The sequence below is a fragment of the Chiloscyllium plagiosum genome, chromosome 25 (assembly GCF_004010195.1).
Source record: "Chiloscyllium plagiosum isolate BGI_BamShark_2017 chromosome 25, ASM401019v2, whole genome shotgun sequence".
In the NCBI taxonomy this organism is placed as follows: domain Eukaryota; kingdom Metazoa; phylum Chordata; class Chondrichthyes; order Orectolobiformes; family Hemiscylliidae; genus Chiloscyllium; species Chiloscyllium plagiosum.
Genome location: NC_057734.1, coordinates 5476809 through 5501647, shown reverse-complemented (window position 1 = coordinate 5501647; position 24839 = coordinate 5476809). Strand labels below are relative to the sequence as shown.

Sequence of the window (24839 nt, the reverse complement as noted above, 5' to 3'; positions counted from 1 at the left end):
AGAGTGGAGTTGAGGATTATCAGATCAGCAGTGATGTGTTTGCATGGCAGAGCAGATCCGATGGACCGAATTACCTATCTTTGCTCCTACACCTTATGTTATTTACTGCTCAAGGAGCTGCAAATCAGGCTTTACCTTCTCCCTCAAAGGCACTGACTCCTCATTAGGGTACACTGGTATTAGATGCTCCCTGGTAACTCACTCGGGTGGCTATTCTCAACATGCAAACAGTTCTTAACACTTGGCCCTCATATCATTTGGAGCAGGCATGAAGGTCTCTTATGACTCCTGCATCAAAGTGGTGATACTACATCTAGAGTATGGTGTACAGTTTTCTCTTCGCAAGGTTTGTAGCTCAGGCTGAGGTTTAGGGTGTAGGTTTGCTCGCTGAGCTGTAGGTTTGATATCCAGACGTTTCATCTGAAACGTCTGGATATCAACCTACAGCTCAGCGAGCAAACCTACATCCTAAAGTTTTCTCTTTATAGTAGTTAAAAAAAAGTCTTAACAACTAAGATTCACTTGAATCATTCCTATTATGAAGGAATCATCTATCATCTTGAGAGAAGTTGGTATTCAGTGGAATTCTCTCGACCAAAAACAGTAGAAGCTGGGTTAGAGCTTATTCAAGGCAGAGTCAGATGGACATTTGACAGTCAAAGGATTCCAGGGTAATGAGATGGAAGACAGGAAAGTGGAATTGAGACCACAACCAGATTGGTTAAAATCTTATTAAATGGCAGACCAGGTCCAAATGGCATCTTCCTGTTCTAAAGAACTATTACATTCTCCAACAAATTTTCCCTTCCATAAGCCAGAGATTCTGAAACTGACTGTAGTAACCCTTTCTTACCTCTGACAACTTAATTCAGCAGAGGGCTGAAATCTAACTGGTCTGAATATTTAACTATTCATTGTATAAACAACAAATCAAGAAAAATACAAACTGACTGCACCATGGCAATCAAACAATTACAGGTATTTACTTACATAATTTACACAGGCCATTAGGATCATTAATGAAAATACATAATGAAGTTTAAAATCTCCCATATCACAAACAAGCACCCTGATTTGTAGCTATCATTCATCAACAAATTTGCACACATCAGCATTTGAGAAGACTAGATTCCATAATTAAATGGTTTAAGTGAATACATGCAATGAACATTTTAACAGGTGAGGTCACACAAGGAAATAGTTATAGCTCTATTATATGCTGTAAGTTTTTAATGAGTAAAATGTACTAAATATATGATTTTACTGAAAGACAAAACCACAAAATTTAAAAACAGAATCCTTCAAAAATTACAAATGAACAGCAACATTCTCTCACTTAGTAGCAATAGCATGTTAATCAGGTGGAAACAAAAACAAAATGTATTACAAAATAAATTAAAAAGCAGGCAGCAAAAAGGGAAAATTAAAACATTCAAATATTAGGGAATCTAAAAAATGCTGGCAGTGTAGCAACAATGAAGAAGAGCTTACGCACTTCAGATCCTGCCTGACCTGCTGTGCTTTTCCTGTGTTGCATGTTTTGACAGTGTAGCAATGAGACCAGAAGATTAATACAAATACACAATCCTTTATCAGAAACCCTCAGGGCCAGCTGGTTTTCGGAATGCAGAACGTTTTTCAGATTTCGGAATAAGTGATAGCTTAACAATGAAATGTAAAAAATCTTAGTGAACAGCCCCGGTGAGTACTACAAGCCTGGAGACAGAATTGACACCCGTCAGTGCTGGGCCACACTGCCATGTCACATCTGAGTGATGTGGGTTGAGTGGGTATCGGGTTGGATTAACCTCAAGCCAAATAACCTTGCTATGGAAAAAACAACTTCATGAAAAAAATTTCAGATTTCGGAGCTTTCCTGATTTCAGATAAAGGATTGTGTACCTGAACACGAACACTGTCAGAGTGTGCAATTTATAAATTGTGGAAGCTACTGCCTAATCAGTATAAAAATGAAATACTCAATTACATTGCAGCACCGTAGCTTACTTCTGAGGGGCCTTTATGAAATTTGAGTTGCTGCAGTTTCATAGCAGCAATTAATGATGGGTATTAGATATTCTACTCAAAGTCATACAGTAAGAAAAAATTCAGAATTTTGTACACAACAGTATTGACTATGGTCCTAAAGAAAAGCACCCAGTTAATAATAAGCTTCATTCAGTCAGCAAAGTCTTATTTCAAAAACCAGAGGTGTGTTGTTTGGTCAGATATTTTAAGATGAAATCAATCACAAGTAGTGAACATATTAATGTGTGCACACCCACAAATGATCAGAACAATGAATTAGTATTTCCAACTATACCCACATTGTGAAAATATCATGCCTCCTTCCCCATCTATGTCTCCTAACAGGCAGCTGGGCATGGAAAAAGTGCATACAGTACTGCCTTTCTAATCAAGTGACTTAACCATCCAAAATATACCTGCATTCAATACAGCTTGCTGAAATCAATTTGAAATCATATTTAAAACTAACAGGAGTGATTTTACATCCATCACTGGACATAAAAAACTAGACCACTGTTAATTTTGATACTTACACCAGCCTCTCACTGTGTGCTTGCCACAGGTCATGACATATTCACTTTTCTGGTTTTTACCAGGAATTACCTCAAACTTGATGCTTGTGTCGCCCATTCCATGGTTTCTGAAAATTAAAATACTTTCTTTCATAGCGCTTCACATAAACAGACTTTAATAAACACAGCAATGAAACAATTAAAGTCAGACACACTGGTAATATGACAAGAATGTGGAACATAGATGAACAATGTCCCCTTAGATGCAACTCCAATTTATTAAGGCTGTACTTCAATTCGCCAGTACTGAAGGACAACATGTTAGCTAAGTTTTGCAAAGGGAAGGACAGGGAGAGAAGTTTTCAATGAATGCACATGGCCAGAGTTGGAGGAACTGGCACAGGACAACTTCTGGAATATGAAGGTTGGCGAAGTAGAAAGTGAGGACAAGGGGAACCTGGATCTGAGAGGGAGGCAAAGTTCTGAGAACAGAGGGAATGTTGAGAACTTTGAAAATGTAACTGATAAATTATTAGTGATGTATAAAACTAAAGATGAAACTCCAACAGAAATGCATGCATGGAATCTTACATGAATGCTAGAAAGCAAAGATATCAGCAAGATTACAAGAGGAGATGACATGAAAATCTTCAACATTTTGGCTTACCTCTTAAGGCACTCATGGAGAATTTGATATGGTGACAAGAGTCCAGCCTTATTGGTCAATTCATATACCCGTGAATCCTCAATACTGATGTGGTTGAAGTACTAAAATAGAAATAAATAAATACCAATAGCGATCAAAACAGAGTCTCATGTATTTACAACAAACTCGGAATATCAGCCAATACTGTTCAACGTGTTCAGTTGTAATTTGCCATGACATGTAGACACTAGATGGCAATGTTGAACTGTACTAAGCGTTTTTTTTAAAAAAACACTGACCAAAAAGACAACTATGCAAGGTTGCAGAGATGAAGTTCAAAGTGGAAATGATACAAAGGTTGAGGGTTATATAGGCTAGTTGTGCTGTTTGGAGAAGGAGCTACTTCCCATAAGCTAAACTAAATCACAAGTTCCCTGATCTTGCAACTTCACATTTCCTTTAATTCGTATGAACTGCAGCACCGGACAATCTTTGAACTCCAATTCAGCAGCTGAATCAAGACATCTCATATGCAATGAGCTAAAAAAAAGTTTTAACTAGCTCAGTTTGTGCGCTGAGTACATCAGTTCACAGGCTCCAATTGCTGATGCACTCTGCTCGATGATCACAGTAATCAAGATGCTGAAGCTAAGGTGGCAATATACAGGGACAAAATGGAAAAATAAAATTAGCCAGCTTTCTGATGACCTTGTGTAGAGGACAAACACATATGATCTTCTACCACAGCTTGCGAACACTTGCTGTCTAGTTCAATCGTTACTTGGGGAAGGCATTCAAGGGCATCCAATAGGTATGAATAGCCAATGGCTCAAAGCCAAATATGCAGGGAAGTGTGCAAGGGAGAAAACTGGTAATTCATAACTGGTTACATTAAAATGTCAATTGTTGGTCTAGTTTCCTGATGGCAACTTTAAGCAAAATAGTTCCTTGAAATGCTAATTAGATAAAGGCTAAACTTGTACGGTGACTGACATAAGACAGCAACATTCTTTTGTTTTACTTTTACACAAGGTAAGGGTGTCACTCGGCGGAAGTGGATATTGCAGATGCTGGAGATTACAGTCAAGATTAGAGTGGTGCTGGAAAAGCACAGGAGGGCAGGCAGCATCCGAGGAGCAGGAAAACTGATGTTTTGGGCAAAAGCCCTTCATCAGGAATGTCACTGAGGATGTCACTGGCAAGGCCAGCATTCATTGCCCATCCCTATCTGCCCAAGTTCCATTTTAGAGACAACCTTACATTGCTGAGTATAGGGTCACATCTAGGCCAGACCAAGTAAGTTTGGTAGATTTCCTTCCGTAAAAAGGACATTATTGAATAAGAGGTGCTTATGACAATGAACAGTGGTTACTACCATGTGAAATTATTGCAAATTTGCACTGAATTAGAATTTCACCATCTGTTGCTGCAGCATTCGAATACATGGCCCCAAAACATTAGTCTGGGGCTCTGCATTACTTGCTCAGTGACTTTACCACTATGTCATTGCCTCCCTGAAAGAATCCATATATACTCTCCACGCCAGCACTAGCCTTGTACTAAACACACAAGCTTGACATGTAGCAGATGAAATTAGTTTTTGGTATACTAGAGAAAAGATATATTCAGTCAAGTAACGCATAAGGCACTACACAAAACCCATTTTTCGGCAAATTTGTGGACATATGTTGATGTCACTTAAAAGTAAAATGTCAGCCATCAGCTAGCAGCATTAGTGCATGTCACAGAATGGAGGGACACGTATTTGAGCCATTGTTCCACCAGGTTTTGCACCTCACCTACATCCACATCTCTAAAGTCAAAAACTCAACAGTTATGAAAAATTAGATATATTGCCAGATCTAGATAATGAGAGGAATTCCCAAACAAGCAAGTTCTTAATTTCTGAACAATCTCTATTTATACAGGGAGCATAAATATTGAAAGGCCCAGGTTCAAGTCCCACCTTCTCCATAGGTGCAGAATAACATCCCCAAACAGGTTCATAAGAAAATATATAATGCATTCTAAATCATTTGATGAACACTGAAAAGTAACAGAACAGTTAGAAGAAATTTTCAAAAGGAAGAAAGGCTGAGAGAAATAAGGCAGAGTAAGCTGCAGAGAATGAAGACAAGAAAGCTGCATCAACAGCATGAGGGTCAAAGGGCCAGGCTGATAAGTTGTTTGAAATAGGTATAGGCTAAATCAAGAAAGAATCTATAGTAAAACATGGAATCCAATGCATCGGGATCATGAAGCCATTTAATGCAGATGGAATTTAATCCATTCGTTTTCCAAAAAAACAAGTAACTTTTGCAAATACTTGGAACTTGGAAATATCAATACCAGAAACCAAGGTGAGGATACTTTTAGCAATGATAATTCAAGATAGAATTAGTTGTTTGGGCATATGAGGATTAATCAACAAAAGCCAACCTGAACTGAGGGTGAATCATGTTGACCTGATTTGGATATTTTCTGCTGCTGCTGCGATGTACATGGACTTCCAAAAAAGTATCTAATGAAAGTGCAGCAAAACACACCCAAAGCTTTATTAACGGAGAAGTGAATGAATAAAACACCGTTTTAGTTCAAACTGGAGTATGGCAATCTATTCCTTTTCATTGAATCTTTTCATGGAATGTTGTGGTTCTGTTCGCCGAGCTGGGAATTTGTGTTGCAGACGTTTCGTCCCCTGTCTTGGGGACATCCTCAGTGCTTGGGAGCCTCCTGTGAAGCGCTTCTGTCCGCTGCAGTGGCTGGTATATTGGGTCCAGGTCGATGTGCTTATTGATTGAATCTGTGGATGAATGCCATGCCTCTAGGATTTCCCTGGCTGTTCTGTTTGGCTTGTCCTACAATAGTACTATTATAGTGACAATACTACTAGTATAGGACAGGCCAAACAGAGAACAGCCAAACTGACAACCAGAAGCGGCAGGTACAAATCACTATAAATGCCGGAGGAAACATCACAGAAGCGCTTCACAGGAGGCTCCCAAGCACTGAGGATGTCACCTAGACAGGGGACGAAACGTCTGCAACACAAATTCCCAGCTCGGCGAACAGAACCACAACGACGAGCACCCGAGCTACAAATCCTCTCCCAAACTGAACTTTTCATGGAATGCCTACAGTGTGGAAACAGGCCATTTGGCCCAACAAGTCCACACCGACTCTCTGAAGAGGCATGCCACCAAACTCACCTCCCTTACCCTATCCCGTAACCCTGCATTTTGCATGACTAATCCCCCAATCTACACATTCCTGGACACTACGGGCAATTTCAGCATGGCCAAACCACCTAACCTTTGGACTGTGAGGGGAAACCAGAGCACCTGGAGGAAACCCATGCAGACACGGGGAGAATGTGCAAACTCCCGACAGACAACCACCCAAGTCTGGAATTGAACCTGGGTCCTCTATGCTGTGAGGCAACAGTGATAACCACTGAGCCATGATATTGCCCTAATGGGGTGCCATGCTTTAGGAAATTTCTGAGGCAGGTGTTTCTGGGGCTAATTGGGGAGACACATCCTGAAGAAGAAAGATAACGAGAGGACCAGAAAAGAGGGGTCAGGGACAGCACAAAAGCAAAAGAAAAATTCCTTTAAAAGATAAAAAAGTTGTTGTTAAAATGGACTGAATGTTTCAAAGCCTTGAATGAAGCATAAACATGCATTCACACTGTGGCACACTTTCAGGCAGGTGGAAATCATCAAATGCAAAAACTTCCAAACACCTCCCTAAACCTGCAAAAGAAACACCAATGTCCACCCATCTATTAAGGAACCAACTGAAAATCTCAGGAGTTGAGGACATTGCTACCAACTGTGCAGTTGAACTTCACACCAACCAGCAGAAGTCCCAATTAACCAAAGGAAAATCTAAAATTTAATCTTAGAACATAGAACATTACAGCGCAGTGCAGGCCTTCAGCCAGAGATGTTGGTTCTACAGGTCGGCGCAATCTGATGCCTTTCTATCCTACATTATTCCATTCTCATCCATATGTTTATCTAATGACCATTTAAATGCCCGTAAAGTTGGTGAGTCCACTACTGTTGTAGGCAAGGCAGTCCAAGCCCCTTCAACTCTGTGTTAAGAAATTACCTCTGACATCTGTCCTATATCTATCACCCCTCAATTTAAAGCTATGTTCCCTCATGCTAGCTATCACCATCCAAGGAAAAAGGCTCTCACTGTCCACTCTATCTAACCCTTTGATTATCTTATATGTCTCAATTAAGTCACCTGTCAACCTTCCTCTCTCTAACGAAAACAGCCTCAAGTTCCTCAGCCTTTTCTCTTAAGACTTTCCCTTCATACCAGGCAACATCCTAGTAAATCACCACGGAACTCTTTCCAAAGCTTTCACATCCTTCCTCTTATGCAGTGACCAGAATTGTCCACAATACTCCAAGCACAGCTGCACCAGAGTTTTATACAGCTGCAACATGACCTCATGGCTCCGAAACTCAATCCCTCTACCAATAAAAGCTAACACACCATATGCCGTCTTAACAACCCTATCAACCTGGGTGACAACTTTCAGGGGTCTATGTACATGGACAAAGATCTCTCTGCTCATCTCCACTGCCGAAAATCTTACCATTAGCCCAGCACTTTTTATTCCTGTTACTCCTTCCAAAGTGAATCACCTCACACTTGGCTGCATGAACTCCATTTGCCCAGCTCTGCAGCTTATCTATGCCCCTCTGTAATCTGCAACATCCTTCGGCTCTTATCCAGGTAGTTTATAAAAATGACTAACAGCAGTAGACTCAAAATAGTAACTGAACTCCAGTATGAAAATTTCCCATCAACCACCACCCTCTCTTCTTTCAGCGAGCTAATTTCTGATCCAAACCACTAAATCACCCTCAATCACATGCCTCCACCTTTTTGTACAATAACTACTATGGGAAACCTTACTGAAGTCCACATACACCACATCAAGCACTTCAATCTCATCCACTTGTTCGGTCACCATCGCTAAGAACTCAAATGAGATTTGTGAGGCATGACATACCCTTCACAAAACCGTGCTGACTATCCCGAAACAACTTCTTCCTCTCCAGATGATTCTAAATCTCACCTCAACATTTTCCAACACTTTACCCACAACTGAAGTAAGGCTCATTGGCCTATCTCCTCGACAACATTGTCTTTTTCCAGTGAATACTGATGAAAAATATTCATTTAGCGCTTCCCCTATCTCTGCGGACTCCATGCACAATGTCCCAATACTATCCTTGATTGGTCCTAATCTTATTTTAGTCATTTTTTAATGACTATATACCTATAGAAAGCTTTAGGGATTTCCTTGATCCTATCTGCCAATGACTTCTCATGCCCCTTTCTGGCTCTTCCTAATTTTCTTTGGGTTTTTCCTGGCTAACTTGTAACTCTTAAGTGCCCTAATTGAGCCTTCATGTCTCATCCGAACATAAGCCACCTTCTTCCTCTTGACAACAGATTCAACTCCTTTAGTAAACCACAGCTCCCTTGCTCAACCACTTCCTCCCTGCCTGACAGGTATATACTTATCAAGGACACTCAATAGCTGTTCCTTGAATAAGCTCCATATTTATATTGTGCCCATCCCCACAAGTTTCCTTCCCCATCCAATTCAACCTAAATCTTGCCTAATCGCATCGTAGTTGCCTTTCCCCCAGTTATAACTCTTGCCCTCCAGGTGTATACCTATTCATTTCCATCACTGAAGTGAAAATAACCGAATTGTGGTCACTATCACCGAAGTGCTCACCTTCCTCCAAATCTAACAACTCGTCGGGTCCATTACCCAGTACCAAATCCAATGTGGCCTCACCCCTTGTTGGCCTGTCTACATACTGTCTCCGGAAACTCCCCTGCACACACTGGACAAAAACTGACCTCTCTAAAAGTACTTGAACTGTAGTATTTCCAGTCAATATTTGGAAAGTCCCTCATAACACCTACCCAGTCACTCTCGCTCCTATCCAGGATAGTCTTTGCAATCCTTTCCTCTACATCTCTGGAACTATTTGGAGTCCGATAGAAAATTCCCAGAGTAACCTCTCCTTTCCTGTTTCTAACCTTAGCCAATACCACCTCAGTAGAGGAGTCCTCCAGCGTCCTTTCTGCCACCGCACTACTGTTCTTGATTAACAATGTCACCCCCCACCCTTTTACCATCTTCTCTGTTCTGACTGAAACATCTAAATCATGGAACCTGCAACAACAATTCCTGTCCCTGCTCTACGCATGTCTCTGAAATAGCCACAACATTGAAGTCCCAGGTACCAACCCATGCTGCAAGTTCACCCACATTATTCCGGATGCTCCTGGTATTGAAGTAGACATACTTCAAACCACCTTCCTGCTTGCCAGTGCACTCAACGACCTTGAAACCATATTTCTGACCTCACCACTCAACCTCCTGGACAATGGAGCTACAAGTTAGGTTCCCATTCCCCTGCTGAATTAGTTTAAACCCTCCCGAAGAACGTAATTAGAATATGCAAAAATGTCAACAGATACAATTAGCATCTGTGTCCTGTTCAATTGTGTTTGATGAGTGGATTGAGAATGCAGACTGGCATACAAGCACTCCCTGTGATGCATTACCCAAAAGTAGAAGCCACCAGATAAGCTGCTATGAACTGCAAACTGCTGGTTAGCTACCTCAGAAACAACAATATACATGCATCATCTAAGTAAATGTAGGAGCCTTTTCTTTGCCTTTAAAATTAACAAAAGTCATGATGCAATGTACCCTTTACTCCAAAGCCTGGAAATACACCTAGTGAATACTTCATAGCAATACTTTAATACCTAAAAGGGAGAGGTGATGGTCTAGTAGTATTAATCCAGGGACCCAGGTAATGTTCTGGGAACCTAGGTTCAAAACTCAGATGGTGGAATTTGAATTCAATGATAATCTGGAATTAAAAGTCTAATGATGAGCATGAAATCATGACTGATCATTGGAAAAAAAATTCAACAGGTTCACCAATGCCCCTTAGGGTAAGAAATCGGCAATTCTTACCTGGTCTGACCTACGTGAGAATCCAGACCCAGAACAATGTGGTTGACCGTTCGGTAGTGTCACAAAGCTGGCCCCTTTTTTCTAAAAGCTGTTCCTGTTCTCAAGGATACGGTGTCCTTTATTTTTTTTCAGAGGGGTAATAAAACACTCCTGGTGCCGATTAGACTGGTTTGGTACAGAGATTAAAGGGTACTGAGAGGCCTTTTTGTTTATACATAAACAGATGAGACTTCAGGCCAAAGTGGTCATGTTTTAGAAGTGACCTGTATAATCAAAGGTGAGCAGTCAGCTCTCTAGCTGTTCAGTTCAGTCCAGAAACAGTTGGGAGTTCGACAGTGAGCTGTGAGAAAACAGGCTCTCTCTCTCTTTCTACCTTTTTAACTTCAACCTATAAACATCTGTTCTTTTTTTTTTAAGAAACGGTCTTTAAGGGGCTTTACTTATTGGGAATGTTGTGTATATTTGGAACAGCATAATTAAGTCTAGTTTGGATAGACTGTAGGGGGGTTCTTTATTCTGTTCTCCGTGCTTCATTGTGTAATTTTGTGAATAATGTTTTTGTCTATTTTAAACCCTGGTAGTCAACTGAGGTCTTTAAGGGGCTTTACTTATTGGGAATGTTGTGTATATTTGGAACAGCATAATTAAGTCTAGTTTGGATAGACTGAGCTCTGTAGTGGGGTTCTTTATTCTGTTCTCCGTGCTTCATTGTGTAATTTTGTGAATAAATGTTTTTGTCTATTTTAAACCCTGGTAGTCAACTGAGCTAGCTTACTCCGGGTAACTTTCACTGTACACTCACTGAAATAATTGCAAAGTTATGGTCTGGGTTGCCTGCTCAAGAATGTTTTGAGTGGTCTGGCCTAGTCCACAACAGTAGTAAATCCTAGCCTAGCCAGTGACAGTTACATTTCAAAAATGCATTTTAAGAAAGCATGACGTGAAACAATAGTTTGACTTTCATTCCTAGAACTATTCCTTATGTTTATTAGCTACAAACAAAGACAATAAACTCTCCTCTAACTCACCATGGAGAATAAAAGCAAATACGTACTGCATTCTTTCAAAATTTACATTCTGGAAAAGTAAGGTTTTTTTGAACTTTGAGAGGAGTTATTAAGAGAAAAGAGCACTCAGTAGGCAGAGGAAATATCACCACCATGCTGTGCAAAATCAACATATTATAATCATGATTTGGAAGAGCCGGTGTTGGACTGGGATGGACAAAGTTAAAAATCACAACACCAGATTGTAGTCCAACAGGTTTATTTGGAAGCACACTAGCTTTCGGAGCACTGTTCCTTCATCAGGTATTTGTGAAGCAGGACCATAAGACACAATTTATAGCAATAGATTAGTGTCATGAAGTTGAAATGATATATTGAACAAACCTAGAGATTGTTCAATATATCATCTCTGCTGCATGACACTGCAATCTATTGCTATAGATTCTGTGTCTTATGGTCCTGCTTCACAACCACCTGATGAAGAAGCAGTGCTTTGAAAGCAAGTGCTTCCAAATAAACCTGTTGGACTACAATCTGGTGTTGTATTATAATCACAAACCTCATTGTGGCTTTTCCTTGTCTGGCTGATGCTCTGTAACTTCAAAGCTGAAGAGCTTTGCTCACTCAGGAAGTTTCACATCAATACACATGTATTCTGAGAATTCTGCTCACATTTTTGACAATGGTGATAAGTTGTAACATTCAAGTAATTAAAACAAAAATCCTCTATCTTTCCATGTTAATGGATCTTTTACAACAAGTGCTGTGTTTAAATTCTAGAGAATTACTGTTTACAGACAAACAGGAAAACACTATTGTAAACATAATTAAAACACCAACATATTTTTAAACAGAATTACATTTAAAGTTACCACTTTGAAAATAAAAATAAACAAACAGAAAATAAAGCACCATACAGCTGATAAAGGAATGCAAGCAAACAAAATAAATGAATGCCTTGGATGCAATTCAGCACAAGTCAATTAAAATGAACACAGGAAAAGGAAATGTTTTGCACAGTTCTTTATGAGACAATTGTACAGGGAGCAGCTGCTGGGATTTTATTGGGATGATTATGGCTCCAAGAATAGATCAGAAAGCTGGGCAACCCAACTTCAGTTGGCTGTGGGGATCCCTGACTGGTTTATGTCCAACAGACAAACAATGAACTTCTATAGGGGCTTTAGCTCCTTTGCAGGGTCTTTCTCGTGTTAGCAGCACAGTGGAAGCTGCGATCACTGCTGGGACTGCACCCAGCCAGGAGAAGCAGCATAGATGCTGTTGGTGAAACAAACTAAATGAAATTGAGGATGCAGGCTCAAAGACTGGCAAGGAATGGGAGTCTTGTCATGAGGTTGGCCTTTGTCACCAAGGGGACAATGTCTACAGCCACATAAGTCACAAGTAGCCTCTGGGGTGGAAGGCTATTCCTACACCTTTCCTGCTACTGGGTAAATGCCGCCATGGAGGGTAGGTGAAGAGCTCACCATCCACAGCCATGCCTATACCTTCCCTCCATTTTCTGATTCGTATTCCTGCCCCACCTCCTGTCCTGCTCCCTCAGACCGAAAAGAATCCCAGTAAGAGAATGCAAAATTTAGAGAAACATACACACAAAAAAGGTCTTAAAACAACAAAATTACCTCAAGTTCATCACTGTCTTTGGGCTTCTCATCCGAGGTCTGTTTGATAAAGTCGGGAATGAGGATTTCCAGTGTAGCACGGGCTGGCAACATCAACAATTCATACCAATTTTAGCACAATGGTTATTATTTTTAGTAATTCTAATAACTGATGAGACAAAATCTAGTAAACCACCTCTTAAAAGGTATTAAGTAAATGTGGAAATAAGTAAGCACATATGGTAAGGTACCAAAAATTGTGGACATTTTCTATAACTAAATACCAACATTACTTTCCTGTTCCTTTGATTGAGTCATACAGCATAGAAGAGGCCCTTCAGCCCATCAAGTCAGTGCTGACCTATTTACACCAATGCCACTTTTTGGCATTTGGCTCATAGCTTTGAATGTGCTCATTTCAAGTGCTCATCCACGAACTTTGCAAAGGTTTCATTGCGAGTTTTTTTTTGCGAGGTTGCTTTTCCCCCAAGACCCTCTCAAGCACTGCATTTGATTCCCAGCATACTATGCATTAAAAAGAAAGCTTTTCCTCAAATCCCCTCTAAATGTCCTGCTCTTCACCTTAAAATTATACCTTCTCATTACAGACTCTACGGAACAGCTGCTTCCTATGCACCCAATGCCCCTCAACCTTATACTCAATCAGGTTCTCCCCACAGCCATTTTTGCTCTTAAGAAAACAACCAGAGTTTATCAAACCTCTCTTCATAGCTCAAATATTCCAAACTAGGCAGTGAATCTCATCCACACTTACATCCTTCTTATACTGTCATGACCAGAACTGCACACAGTACACTAGCTGAGACCTATCCAAAGTATGGGTCACACTTGGTTGCTCACATTCTCATTTTAAAACCTCACATTCTCAGTCCTGCTGCAACCAATTCCAAAGGAGTGTTGTTAGGATTCAACATTTATGTTTAACTAAAATGCTCCTGCAGTGGCTCAATGGTTTAGACTGAGTAATTGAACTAGAGATTCTCAAAGGTTTAGTTTCACTATGCCCTGAATTAGATTGTCTCAGCACAGATTAAAGGAGGAATGCCACAAATGTTTTCAGCATCAGTTGATTTGGGAGATTTAAGAGCTCAGGCCCACGGTTCCAGATATCTACAGGAATGTCTACTCAGCTGTGGGATAGGATGGCGTCAGGTAAGAATACAGTGATTAACTTTAGGTGAAACTGGGTGTTGACACTTGTCATTCCGGGAAAGACAAACAGATGTCTGGACACTGCATAAGCTGCTAATGATCAGCAGTTAAATATACCTCAGCAACAAGATAACTTTAAAAGAATAAAGACAGGAAAAAAACTATCAAAAAAAAAATCCCCGCAGAACTACATTTCAATTATATCAGTACAGATGGTCAAAAAGCACGAGTATAGAGTTGTCAAGTACAAATTTAGGAAAAGATCAATAAATATTTTATACAGAAGTTAACTTCTAGCTGGAAAAAGGTGCCAGGAAGGATGATTTACACCATCATGCAGTGGCAAGAGCTTGTATTCTGCATGGATGACATTGCATGGAGAGAGCCCATTCAATCTATCTGATGATCTTGTGAAAAATTAAGGAAAGCTCATTTTTAATAAAACAATAAATACCAGCTTTATTCTTTGCAAGTTTTTTGCTGCTGGCAGTTCCTGTACCATAGGTTACTCCATCAATAACGACCGAGGCTCCAAAAGGGTCACTTGGATTTTCTGAAAAAGGAATACATATATAGAAATATATATCTAATAAGTTAGCACTTCATGATGAAGAAAACAGTTAAACAGATAATGCTTTGTGGAATAATCTAAAGCTAGGGATTTAAATTTATATAAAAAGGGGTTACAGAAAACTTTCAAGCCTTTTGCACATAAACAGGGAAAAGTCTTGACTTAATTTAGAGTTCAGCCAATTAAAACAAATGATACTTTCCAGATATGAGAATTACTGACTTTCAAGTCTAGTTATTTTCAGGACAGTTTATATAGTAGCTCGCTCATATACATGTATGATGCAATTTCCTTCGGGTGGAGGGGGGGAGAAGACAAGTGCCCTCATGAAGATGACAATATAAGCATGGTTACACTTAAAGTTTATCCCAAGTTACCCTGAATTAAAGAATTTTATAGTACAGAAGGAGGCCATTTGATCCATTGTGTCTGAACAGACTCCTAAAAGAGCTACCCAGCTGTCCCATATAGAACCATACAATTTATCATATAATAATTAGTTCATTAGGGTACAGTATTTTCAGGGGTCTTGTGGCACACTGATAGCATTTCCACCTCTGGACATAATGTCTAGGTTCAAGCTTCACCTGCCACAGTTGTGACACAAAAAGTATGAACAGATGATTTAAAAATAATTCAGAGGACATGAAGAGTCCACTAGATTGCATGATTGCGAATTACACAAACCAGGGCTACAAGGTTCTTGACCCTAAAGAACAGTGTTGAACTGAAGAAGTTTCCGTGAAAATTCCAATTTTTGACTACATTCGCAACTTGCTATTGGAAGATTTGAGCATGTAATATTAACATTCAGTCCAATACTGTAAATACAATATTGATGAATTCCTTATATTTGTTATCAATTATTTTGTTCAAAATCACTAATTTTGCCAATGACTAGGTGATGCGATTCAAAACAGTAAGAAATTCTGCTTGGTCACTAATGCCATCATATAGTGTTTATAGAATCACAATCATCATGGTGCAGGAGGAAGTCACTCGGCCAATTGTGTCTGCGTTCACTCTGAGCATGTTAAATTAGTGCCAATTTCCTGCCTTTACCCTGCACACTGAACAAAAACAATTACCCAATACTTTCTTGAATACCTCAACTGATCTTATCTTCATCATGCTTCAAGGCATCCCAAACCCTAACTACACGTTGTGTGAAAAATATTTTTCCTACTTTACATTTGGTTTTGCAAAATACTTTAGAACCAAGGGATCTGCTTTTCTCTATCCACTGCCCAGACCCTTAATTATTTTGAAAACCTATCAAATCTTCCCTTGGTCTTCGCCTCAGCAAGAAATCAGTCCCAACTTTTTACGTTTTTCCTTACAACTCAAGCATCTTATCGCTGGAACCATTCTAAAATAGCTCTTCTCCAAACTTTGACAGTCTTCATTTGAAATGGCAAACAGAGCTGCACACAATACTCCAGTTGAGATTTAACTAGTGTCTGATACAAATTCATCATAACCTTCCTCTTCTTGTAATTTATAACCCTTATTAACAAAGCTGAAAATACTGTGCACTTTATTAACAATTGCAACAGTCCTGCCACCTTTAATGATTTATGTACATTTATATGAGTCTCTCTGCTCCTGCACACCCTTTACAATATTAATCATTCCTCTGAATCTGCGAGGGCTCTGTTTCTGAGAGCCCTCACGAATGATGAATTTTGCACATGGTAAAAGTGCTTAAAAACATGATGGATGCGATTTTTGCCCACAGATATTGATTTGTTACTTATTTCACATGGATAGGTGAACGTGATTTTTGAAGAGCATTTACTATACTATTTCATACTGTGCCATGTACTTTGTATCAAGGTGCCACATTTCCCTCTTCTCCACATGAATTCCACCTAACCACCCACTTACCCAGCTTGTCTCCTTTTGGAGTTTTATACTGTCCTCCTCAAAGTTTAAAATATTTTCAAGCTTTGTTGTTATGCACAAACTTTGATTTTGTTCCCTGTACACCAATATAGAGACCACCTGATGAAGGAACAGCACTCCGAAAGCTAGTGCTTCCAATTAAACCTGTTGGACTATAACCTGGTCTTGTGTGGTTTTTAATTTTGTACACCCCAGTCCAACACCAGCATCTCCAAGTCATTAGATCATTTGTACATATCAGGAAAAGTAGAGGTCCCTGGGTAACTCCCCAACAAACCTTGCTGCTGCCCCAAAAATAACTTCGCGCTATTTCATACCCCTTTGCCAATTTTGTATCCATGTTGCTACAGTACTTTTTATTCAAGTCTCCTCAAATCTGTTATATGGACCTGTATCAAAAGCCCTATAGAAGTCCATGTACACCATTTCAACAGCCTTCCCTTCATCAATCCCATGTTACCTCTTCAAAAGAACTCTTCTGTATCAATTGAGGAGAAAGTGAGGACTGCAGATGCTGGAGATCAGAGCTGAAAATGTGTTGCTGGAAATGCACAGGTCAGGCAGCATCCAAGGAGCAGGAGAATCGACGTTTTGGGCATAAGCCCTTCTTCAGGAATCATGCCGAAACGTTGATTCTCCTGATGATTCCTGAAGAAGGGCTCATGCCCGAAACGTCGATTCTCCTGCTCCTTGGATGCTGCCTGACCTGCTGCGCTTTTCCAGCAACACATTCTCTTCTGTATCAATCCCCAACATTCCAATTGACTATTCGTTCTCTCATTCAACTGTTTTTCAAAGTTCCCCACAATTTAAGTTAAATTGACTAGTCTGCAAATGCTGAGCTGATCCTCAAAGGGTCTAATGTTTGCAATTCTCTGTGATCACTCTAAAATCAATGAAGATCAACAAAATTGCTGTAATTTGCACTCTAATTTCCTTCAGCATCTTGGGAAGCATTTCATCTGGTGTTGATGATTTATCAACTTCAAGTACCATTGGAGATCAGAGCAACAGAAATTGTTGGAGGTTGAAAACCAAATCTTACAATGCTTTACACACAATACCAGCAACAACTGACACAGAATTTACAGCAAACTCCTATAATTCTATTCTTAAAACTCCAAGGGCCTTATACATTTTGATTTCATTTTTGCACAATCATTTCTCTAAAATTAGTGCTCACCTTATCAAGTTATACACATAGTGACCCAAGCTACATTTCACTGACAATAAAGTGGGTTTTTCCAATGCACAGTATTGTTTTAAAATAATGTGTAGTTGTGGTTGGTTACTCTTTTCAATAGAGGCAAATGAATTAGAAACAGCTTCAAAATAAAATGCAAAACACACTCACAGGAGGCGGCTTACCGCATTCAAAGAAATTGTAAACAGGGCGAACTTTCAGGACCCTTTGCATATATTCGTGCAGTATGCAGACTTCCGATTTCCCATTTGGATTAATAACAAACTCTATGACAACAAAAAAAAAAGGGGAGAAAATTAATTTTGATTTAATTCAAAAGAAAGCTTCAATTGCAAGTAGTTTTAGATCCTTGCAGATGGCACTCAATACTAAATATTAAAATTTCATAACTACTATGCAGTCATCCAGATTAAGTACCATCACTAAATAAATCATTCATTCATCGCTTACGAAATAAATCATAAACTGGACTCATGTCTCATATGTTCAACCAAATTTCCATTTAATGGTCAATCCAGTAATGACAATGAATGCAATTGATAAGCATTTCAAGGCATTTCATTTTTAATTTTTATGGTTAATTACGTCTATTTAATAGCTCAACTTTTCCCTGTCAAAGTCAAAGTCATTTTTATTTTCTAGGCAACACCATTTTATTGCTATGTAAAAACAAATTGCTGTTGCTCTGCAAATAGACATCCAATTGAAAGGTGAAGAACCTATCAATAAGGCAAATTGAATACTACAAAACACAAGTAAGGAAATCAATAACTGGAGGTTCTGACATGTTTAGGTCATTGGTGAGGCTACTACTCAAGTGCAATGCATTGATTTTGTCAGTATGCAAAAAAGATAGATAGATATGCAGGAGGATCTCCTAATTCTTGGTAAAGCCTTCAAGAAAGTGATAGTGAGCCATACTCTTGAATGCTGCAGACGATGTGGTATACCTATCCCCACACTGCCGCTAGATAGGAAGGTGGTACTGTCACCAGGCTGGTAATTCAGAACACCAGGTTAATGCTTTCAGAACATGGGGTTGAAACCAATTATGGCAAATGGTGAAATCTGAATTCAATAAAAGCCTGGAACTCTAGCAAATGACCATCTAAGTACTGACTATCATAAAAACCCATCTAGTTCACTAATGGTAGGAAAAACACTACCTGTACCTGCTCATGACTCTCCACAATTACGAATGAGCAATAAATACAGTCCGAGCCAGCTACATTCACATGCCACGAACCAACTGTTTCAAAGCTTCAAGGATTTTGAACAACTGACAATGTAAATGCAATATCTTCAAGCCGGAATGGTGCGCGACTTGGATTTTCTACAAACCTTTATTTTCAGTGGTAGAGGTTTGGGAAGTCCTATCAAAGGAACTTTGACGACCTTCTGTAATGCCTTGCTGCCTGTATATATTAGTGAAGGAGGGAGTGAATGTTTAAGCTGATGGAAGGGATGTCAATCAAGCAGACTGCTTTTTCCTGCACAACATCAGACTTCTTCAATGTTGCAATAACTCCATTCATCCAGAAAGCATGCTCTTACACTCCTGACTTGTGCTTGTAGATACTGGACAAGTATTGGGGAGTCAGGTGATGAGTCACTTATTCCAGAATTACCAGTGTCCAATTTGGCCTTGCAGTCACAATATTTATATGGTTGATACAGTTAAGTTTCTGGTCAATGCTTAAGTCCAGGATGCTAAAATCATGAGAATTTGTCGAGTAATACTTGAATGTTAATGGTAAATGCTTAGACGTTCTTGTTGGTGATAGTCATTGCCTCACACTAATTTTATTAGGCATATATGGCATGAAGGTGTCACTGGTTGGGTCAGCATTCATTAACCACCCCCAGCTGCACTCAAAATTGTGCAGAGTTGCCTACTTGAACCTCTCAGTCTACTTCCTGTTGGTAGATCCACTAAGCCAATAGGGAGGAATTCCAGAATTTTGATCCAGTGAAAGTGGAAAAGGAATCTATTTCCAAGTTAGGATGGTGACTGATTTGTTTAAGGCGAAGATGGTGGTGTTCCCATGTACCTGTTGCCTCTGTCTGACTTAAATGGTAGTGGCTGGGGTTTAGAAGGTGCGAAGGAGCCTTGGTGAATAGCTGAAGCGCATCTTGCAGAATGTACTCACTGCTGCTACTGAGTTTCCGTAGTGGAGAGGATGGATGTTTGTCAATAATGTGGCAATCAAAGCAACCTGCTTTGTCCGGGATGGCATTAAGCTTGAGTGTTGAAACTACACTCATCTAGGCAAGTGGACAGTATTCATTCATACTGACTTGTGCTTTGGCACACAAGCTTTGGGGAGTGAGATGGTGAGTTACTCACTGAAGAAGTGGGCGGCACGGTGGCACAGTGGTTAGCACTGCTGCCTCGCAGCGCCAGAGACCCGGGTTCAATTCCCGACTTCAATTCCCCGTGTCTGCGTGGGTTTCCTCCGGGTGCTCCGGTTTCCTCCCACAGTCCAAAGATGTGCAGGTTAGGTGAATTGGCCATACTAAATTGCCCGTAGTGTTAGGTAAGGGGTAAATGTAGGGGTATGGGTGGGTTTCGCTTCGGCGGGTCGGTGTTGACTTGCTGGGCCGAAGGGCCTGTTTCCACACTGTAATCTAAACTAAGTACCAGTCTCTTTTGTGCTCTTGCAGCCCAAGGATAATCAACATGGATTTGTGCGTGGGAAATCATGACTCTCAAACTTGATTGAGTTTTTTGAAGAAGTAACAAAGAAGATTGATGAGGACAGAGCAGTAAATGTGATCTATATGGACTTTAGTAAGGCGTTCGACAAGGTTCCCCATGGGAGACTGATTAGCAAGGTTAGATCTCATGGAATACAGGGGGAACTAGCCATTTGGATACAGAACTGGCTTAAAGGTAGAAGACAGAGGGTGGTGGTGGAGGGTCGTTTTTCAGACTGGAGGCCTGTGACCACTGGAGTGCCACAAGGATGGGCCCTCTACTTTTTGTCATTTACATAAATGATTTGGATGCGAGCATAAGAGGTACAGTTAGTAAGTTTGCAGATGGCACCAAAATTGGAGGTTTAGTGGACAGCGAAGGGTTACCTCAGATTACAACAGGATCTGGACCAGAGGGGCTGAGAAGCGGCAGTTGGAGTTTAATTCAGATAAATGCGAGGTGCTGCATTTTGGGAAAGCAAATCTTAGCAGGACTTATACACTTAATGGTAAGGTCCTAGGGAGTGTTGCTGAACAAAGAGACCTTGGAGTGCAGGTTCATAGCTCCTTGAAAGTGGAGTCGCAGGTAGATAGGATAGTGAAGAAGGCGCTTGGTATGCTTTCCTTTATTGGTCAGAGTATTGAGTACAGTAGTTGGGAGGTCATGTTACGGCTGTACAGGACATTGGTTAGGTTACTGTTGGAATATTGCGTGCAATTCTGGTTTGCTTTCTATCGGAAAGATGTTGTGAAACTTGAAAGGGTTCAGAAAAGATTTACAAGGATGTTGCCAGGTTGGAGGATTTGAGCCACAGGGTGAGGCTGAACAGGCTGGGGCTGTTTTCCCTGGAGCGTCGGAGGCTGAGGGGTGACATTATAGAGGTTTACAAAACTTTGAGGGGCATGGATAGGATAAATAGGCAAAGTCTTTTCCCTGGGATCAGGGAGTCCAGAACTAGAGGGCATAGGTTTAGGGTGAGAGGGTGAAGATATAAAAGAGACCGAAGAGGCAACCTTTTCACGCAGAGGGTGGTAAAAATATGGAATGAGCTGCCAGAGGAAATAGTGGAGGCTGGCACAATTGCAGCATTTAAGAGGCATTTGGATGGGTATATGAATAGGAAGGGGTTGGAGGGATATGGACCAGGTGCTGGCAGGTGGGACTAGATTGGGTTGGGTTATCTGGTTTGGACCGAAGCGTCTGTTTCCATGCTGCACATCTCTCTGACTCTATAACTCTCTTACAGTTAATGCCATAATGCTATTGAATGCCAAGGGCAATGTTAGATTCTCTCTTGCTGGAGATGGTCATTGCCTGGCACTTGTGTGGCCTTTATGTTGCTTGTCACTTGTCAGCCCAAACCCAGACAATGTTCAGGTCTTGCTGCATTTGGAGATGGACTGCTTCAGGATCTGAGGGGTCATAAATTGTGCTGAACATAGAAGTGGAGACGCTTGTTGATGATTGACTGACCTTAGGATGGAAGGAAGGTCACTGACTAAGTGGCTGAAGATGCTTGGACCTAGGACTCTACTTGGAGGGACTCCTGCAGCAATGTCCTGGAGAGCGTTGGAGGCCAGTCATCAACTATAAACCTTTTCCTTTTTGGCATGCATAACTCCAAAATGTCTTCCCTAACCATACTATTGCCACTGATCTTTTCATCCACTTGACCAATGATTCAAATTGGGCTGAATGGGTTGGTCATTGCCTGGATTAGATTTTTGCTTGATTTTCACGGACAGGAAATACTAAGAAAAGTGTCAACATTGCCAGGTAAATCCCAGCGCTGCATCTATACTTGAACAGCTTGTGATAAATTGCAGAACAAAATTATGCCTGGCTTCAGTAGAAGAACTGGATTATAATTGGGACCAACAATCTTTTGTGGTATCCAGTACACAACATTTCTTAAAGACATGTAGAATGGACTGAACTAGTTTAATACTAGCTTCTGAAATGGTTTGGATGTCCAAGCTGACTAAGATGGATCACCTACTTGGCAGTTCTGGCTGAAGATGGTTATTTATGGGTAAATAGATTTTTCTCAAGTTCTCAGGTACTCAACCAGAGCATACACTGAAGCAGTCAAAAGGTCTGAAGCGAACTTTTGATACCACTTATCAGTGATACTTCTTTCTGAACAAAAAGCATTCCACATTAATGGCTTTTCAGCAAGCAGGAAAATTTGCACTCACATTGTGAATGTCATATTTGTTTGAAATACTGAAACTTAATGCAAATCTGAACCAACTGCAAGTAGGAAAATAAGGAGAATCATTACAATTCCCATTATAATTATTCAGAGTATCTGGACTTCCAAGGAGAAAAGAACACCAGATTTTTCTCTCTCAATAACAATGGAATCCATCCCCATCACCTTTCAATTAAAAGGTACTAGCCATTAAACTCATCAACATCATCCTTCAGTGTAAAAGGTTAAACTACCACTGCAGATCTTTATAAAACTATCTTCAAGCATAATGGTCATGAATAAACTGGAATTCATTCCTTTTCCTTCATGCCCATATCCAAGTTTCCTGGATCAGACAGCATTTCCACAATTGCAGACTGGGGGAGGCAAGGATACGAGACTACTACCCGTCTGCTTCCCTTACAACATGGCATTTTGTTGCCAGTGTACCAATGTTCCCTCCATTTTTCCTTTGTTGCATGTTAAGACTGCTATCCAGCCATGCAAATGTGTTACCTTGTGGGAATGCCAGATGTATGTAGTCTGTTGCTCAATACACTACATGTCTGGATTGCTGTAGTCATTCATGACAAGTGATACCACTTATCAATCAGCAAGACTTCTTTCTATTAATGGAATCCATGCTGCGGAGGTGCTGATGTTGGACTGAGGTGGACAAAGTCAGAAGTCACACGACACCAGGTTATATTCCAACAGATTTTTTTGAAATCACTTGAGGGGCAGCGGTCTGAAAGCTTGTGATTTCAAATAAACTTGTTGGACTATAACCTGATGTCATTTGACTTTTGACATTAATGGAATAACAGAGAAGCTAGAATTTGTTAGTCTAAATGTAATTAGTCTAGGTTTGATAATCCAAAATTCTTTACTGAGCATGCAATCTGTCTCCTAACAAGGCTATTTGCCTTTAACATTAAAGGAGGTTTCATAAAAGTGGATTAATGATAGATAAGGAAATAATTAATTTGCTCATTTTCATAACTCAGTGGTTCCATATAATGAAAGATTTATTATTCATTGTAGAGGAGATGTCATAAAACTGACTCTACAGTAGCATTTTTGATAACTTCGATGAACACTGGTTTAAATCACATTCCAAAGGCTCGACATTCAAGCACAGCTGAAAAACTGCTGCACTGTCACAAGTGCAGTTGTTGGATGAGACATTAAACCACAGCATCCTGCATTTATACTCTCCAGTAAATATAAAGATTTCACAGCAGTATTAAGAGGAGGAGCACAGCAATAATTCCATATGTCCTGTCAATCTTTAGCCCTCAGTCAAAATCAAAGCAAATTATCCAACTGTTTATCAGATGGTTGTTGTGCACAACTTGGTCTTCCCAATCTCCTCAAAAGAATGAGGATTCGAACAATTAATTGGTTATCCCAGAGTTTTACAGCAAGAAAACACAAAATATGCTATGTAAATGCAAAACTTTGTATCTTCCCCCCCCATTTTTCACCAAACATAATGGAAAATGTCAGCTGAAACCCCATCTTAAAATCAGAGTGATACGGTGCAAAGAAAACTTTGAAGCCCATCTTATTTGTACTGGCATTTACCAGTCTGAACATTAAACAGCAGAGATGTAGGGGTAATGTCACTGAACTAACAATCCACGAGGTTCACAAATGTCATTTAGGAATGGAAATCACCCAATGTTACCTGGTCTGACCTACATGCGACTCCAGACCCACAGCAATGCGGTTGATTCTTAACTGCCCCCTGGGCAATTAGGGATGGGCAATAAATGCTGGCCCAGACAACGTTCACAACCCATGACTGAAAAGTCATTTCATGCCACTATCCAAAAATAGTTATGATAAAACTATTTCTATCTACACATATGCAGAACTAAAAGCAGTTAGATCAGTACTAAATAGAGACAACTCCATTCCATAATTGCCAATCTGGTGATCACATGTATTCTAATGATCTTTGGTGCACCTTCTCACAACAAGGCAATTCATGGAAGTTTTTAAAGAATGTCCAATGAAAAAGTTATCAAATAAATTCTTTTCCCATTTTCCTAGTTATTTTTGTCATCATAAACATGGCAAGCTGAAACTCATGCATGTCAAAGATGTTTGAGAGAGACATGTAAACTTTATCCAAAGAAAGCAATTAGCACAGACAACCCTGGCACTTATCCCTGACATTCAATTATAGGGTAGAGAGGGCAAATTCTGAGCTAACCTTTGGTTGGAAATGATCAAGA

At 40.1% G+C, this 24839-nt stretch overlaps 1 protein-coding gene across 2 annotated transcripts in view; it reads right to left on the bottom strand.

Moving 5' to 3' along the window:
- The window catches only part of dgcr8 (DGCR8 microprocessor complex subunit), a 48393-nt gene that overhangs the window by 7793 nt on the left and 15761 nt on the right, over window positions 1-24839 (bottom strand). For both annotated transcript variants that reach the window (XM_043715420.1, XM_043715421.1), the window contains exons 7-11: window positions 17869-17970; window positions 14479-14577; window positions 12873-12955; window positions 3208-3308; window positions 2562-2668 (exon numbers count right to left, since the gene is read on the bottom strand). In XM_043715420.1, the coding sequence (XP_043571355.1) occupies window positions 2562-2668; window positions 3208-3308; window positions 12873-12955; window positions 14479-14577; window positions 17869-17970 (492 nt within the window). The remainder of the gene's footprint in view (window positions 1-2561; window positions 2669-3207; window positions 3309-12872; window positions 12956-14478; window positions 14578-17868; window positions 17971-24839) is intronic.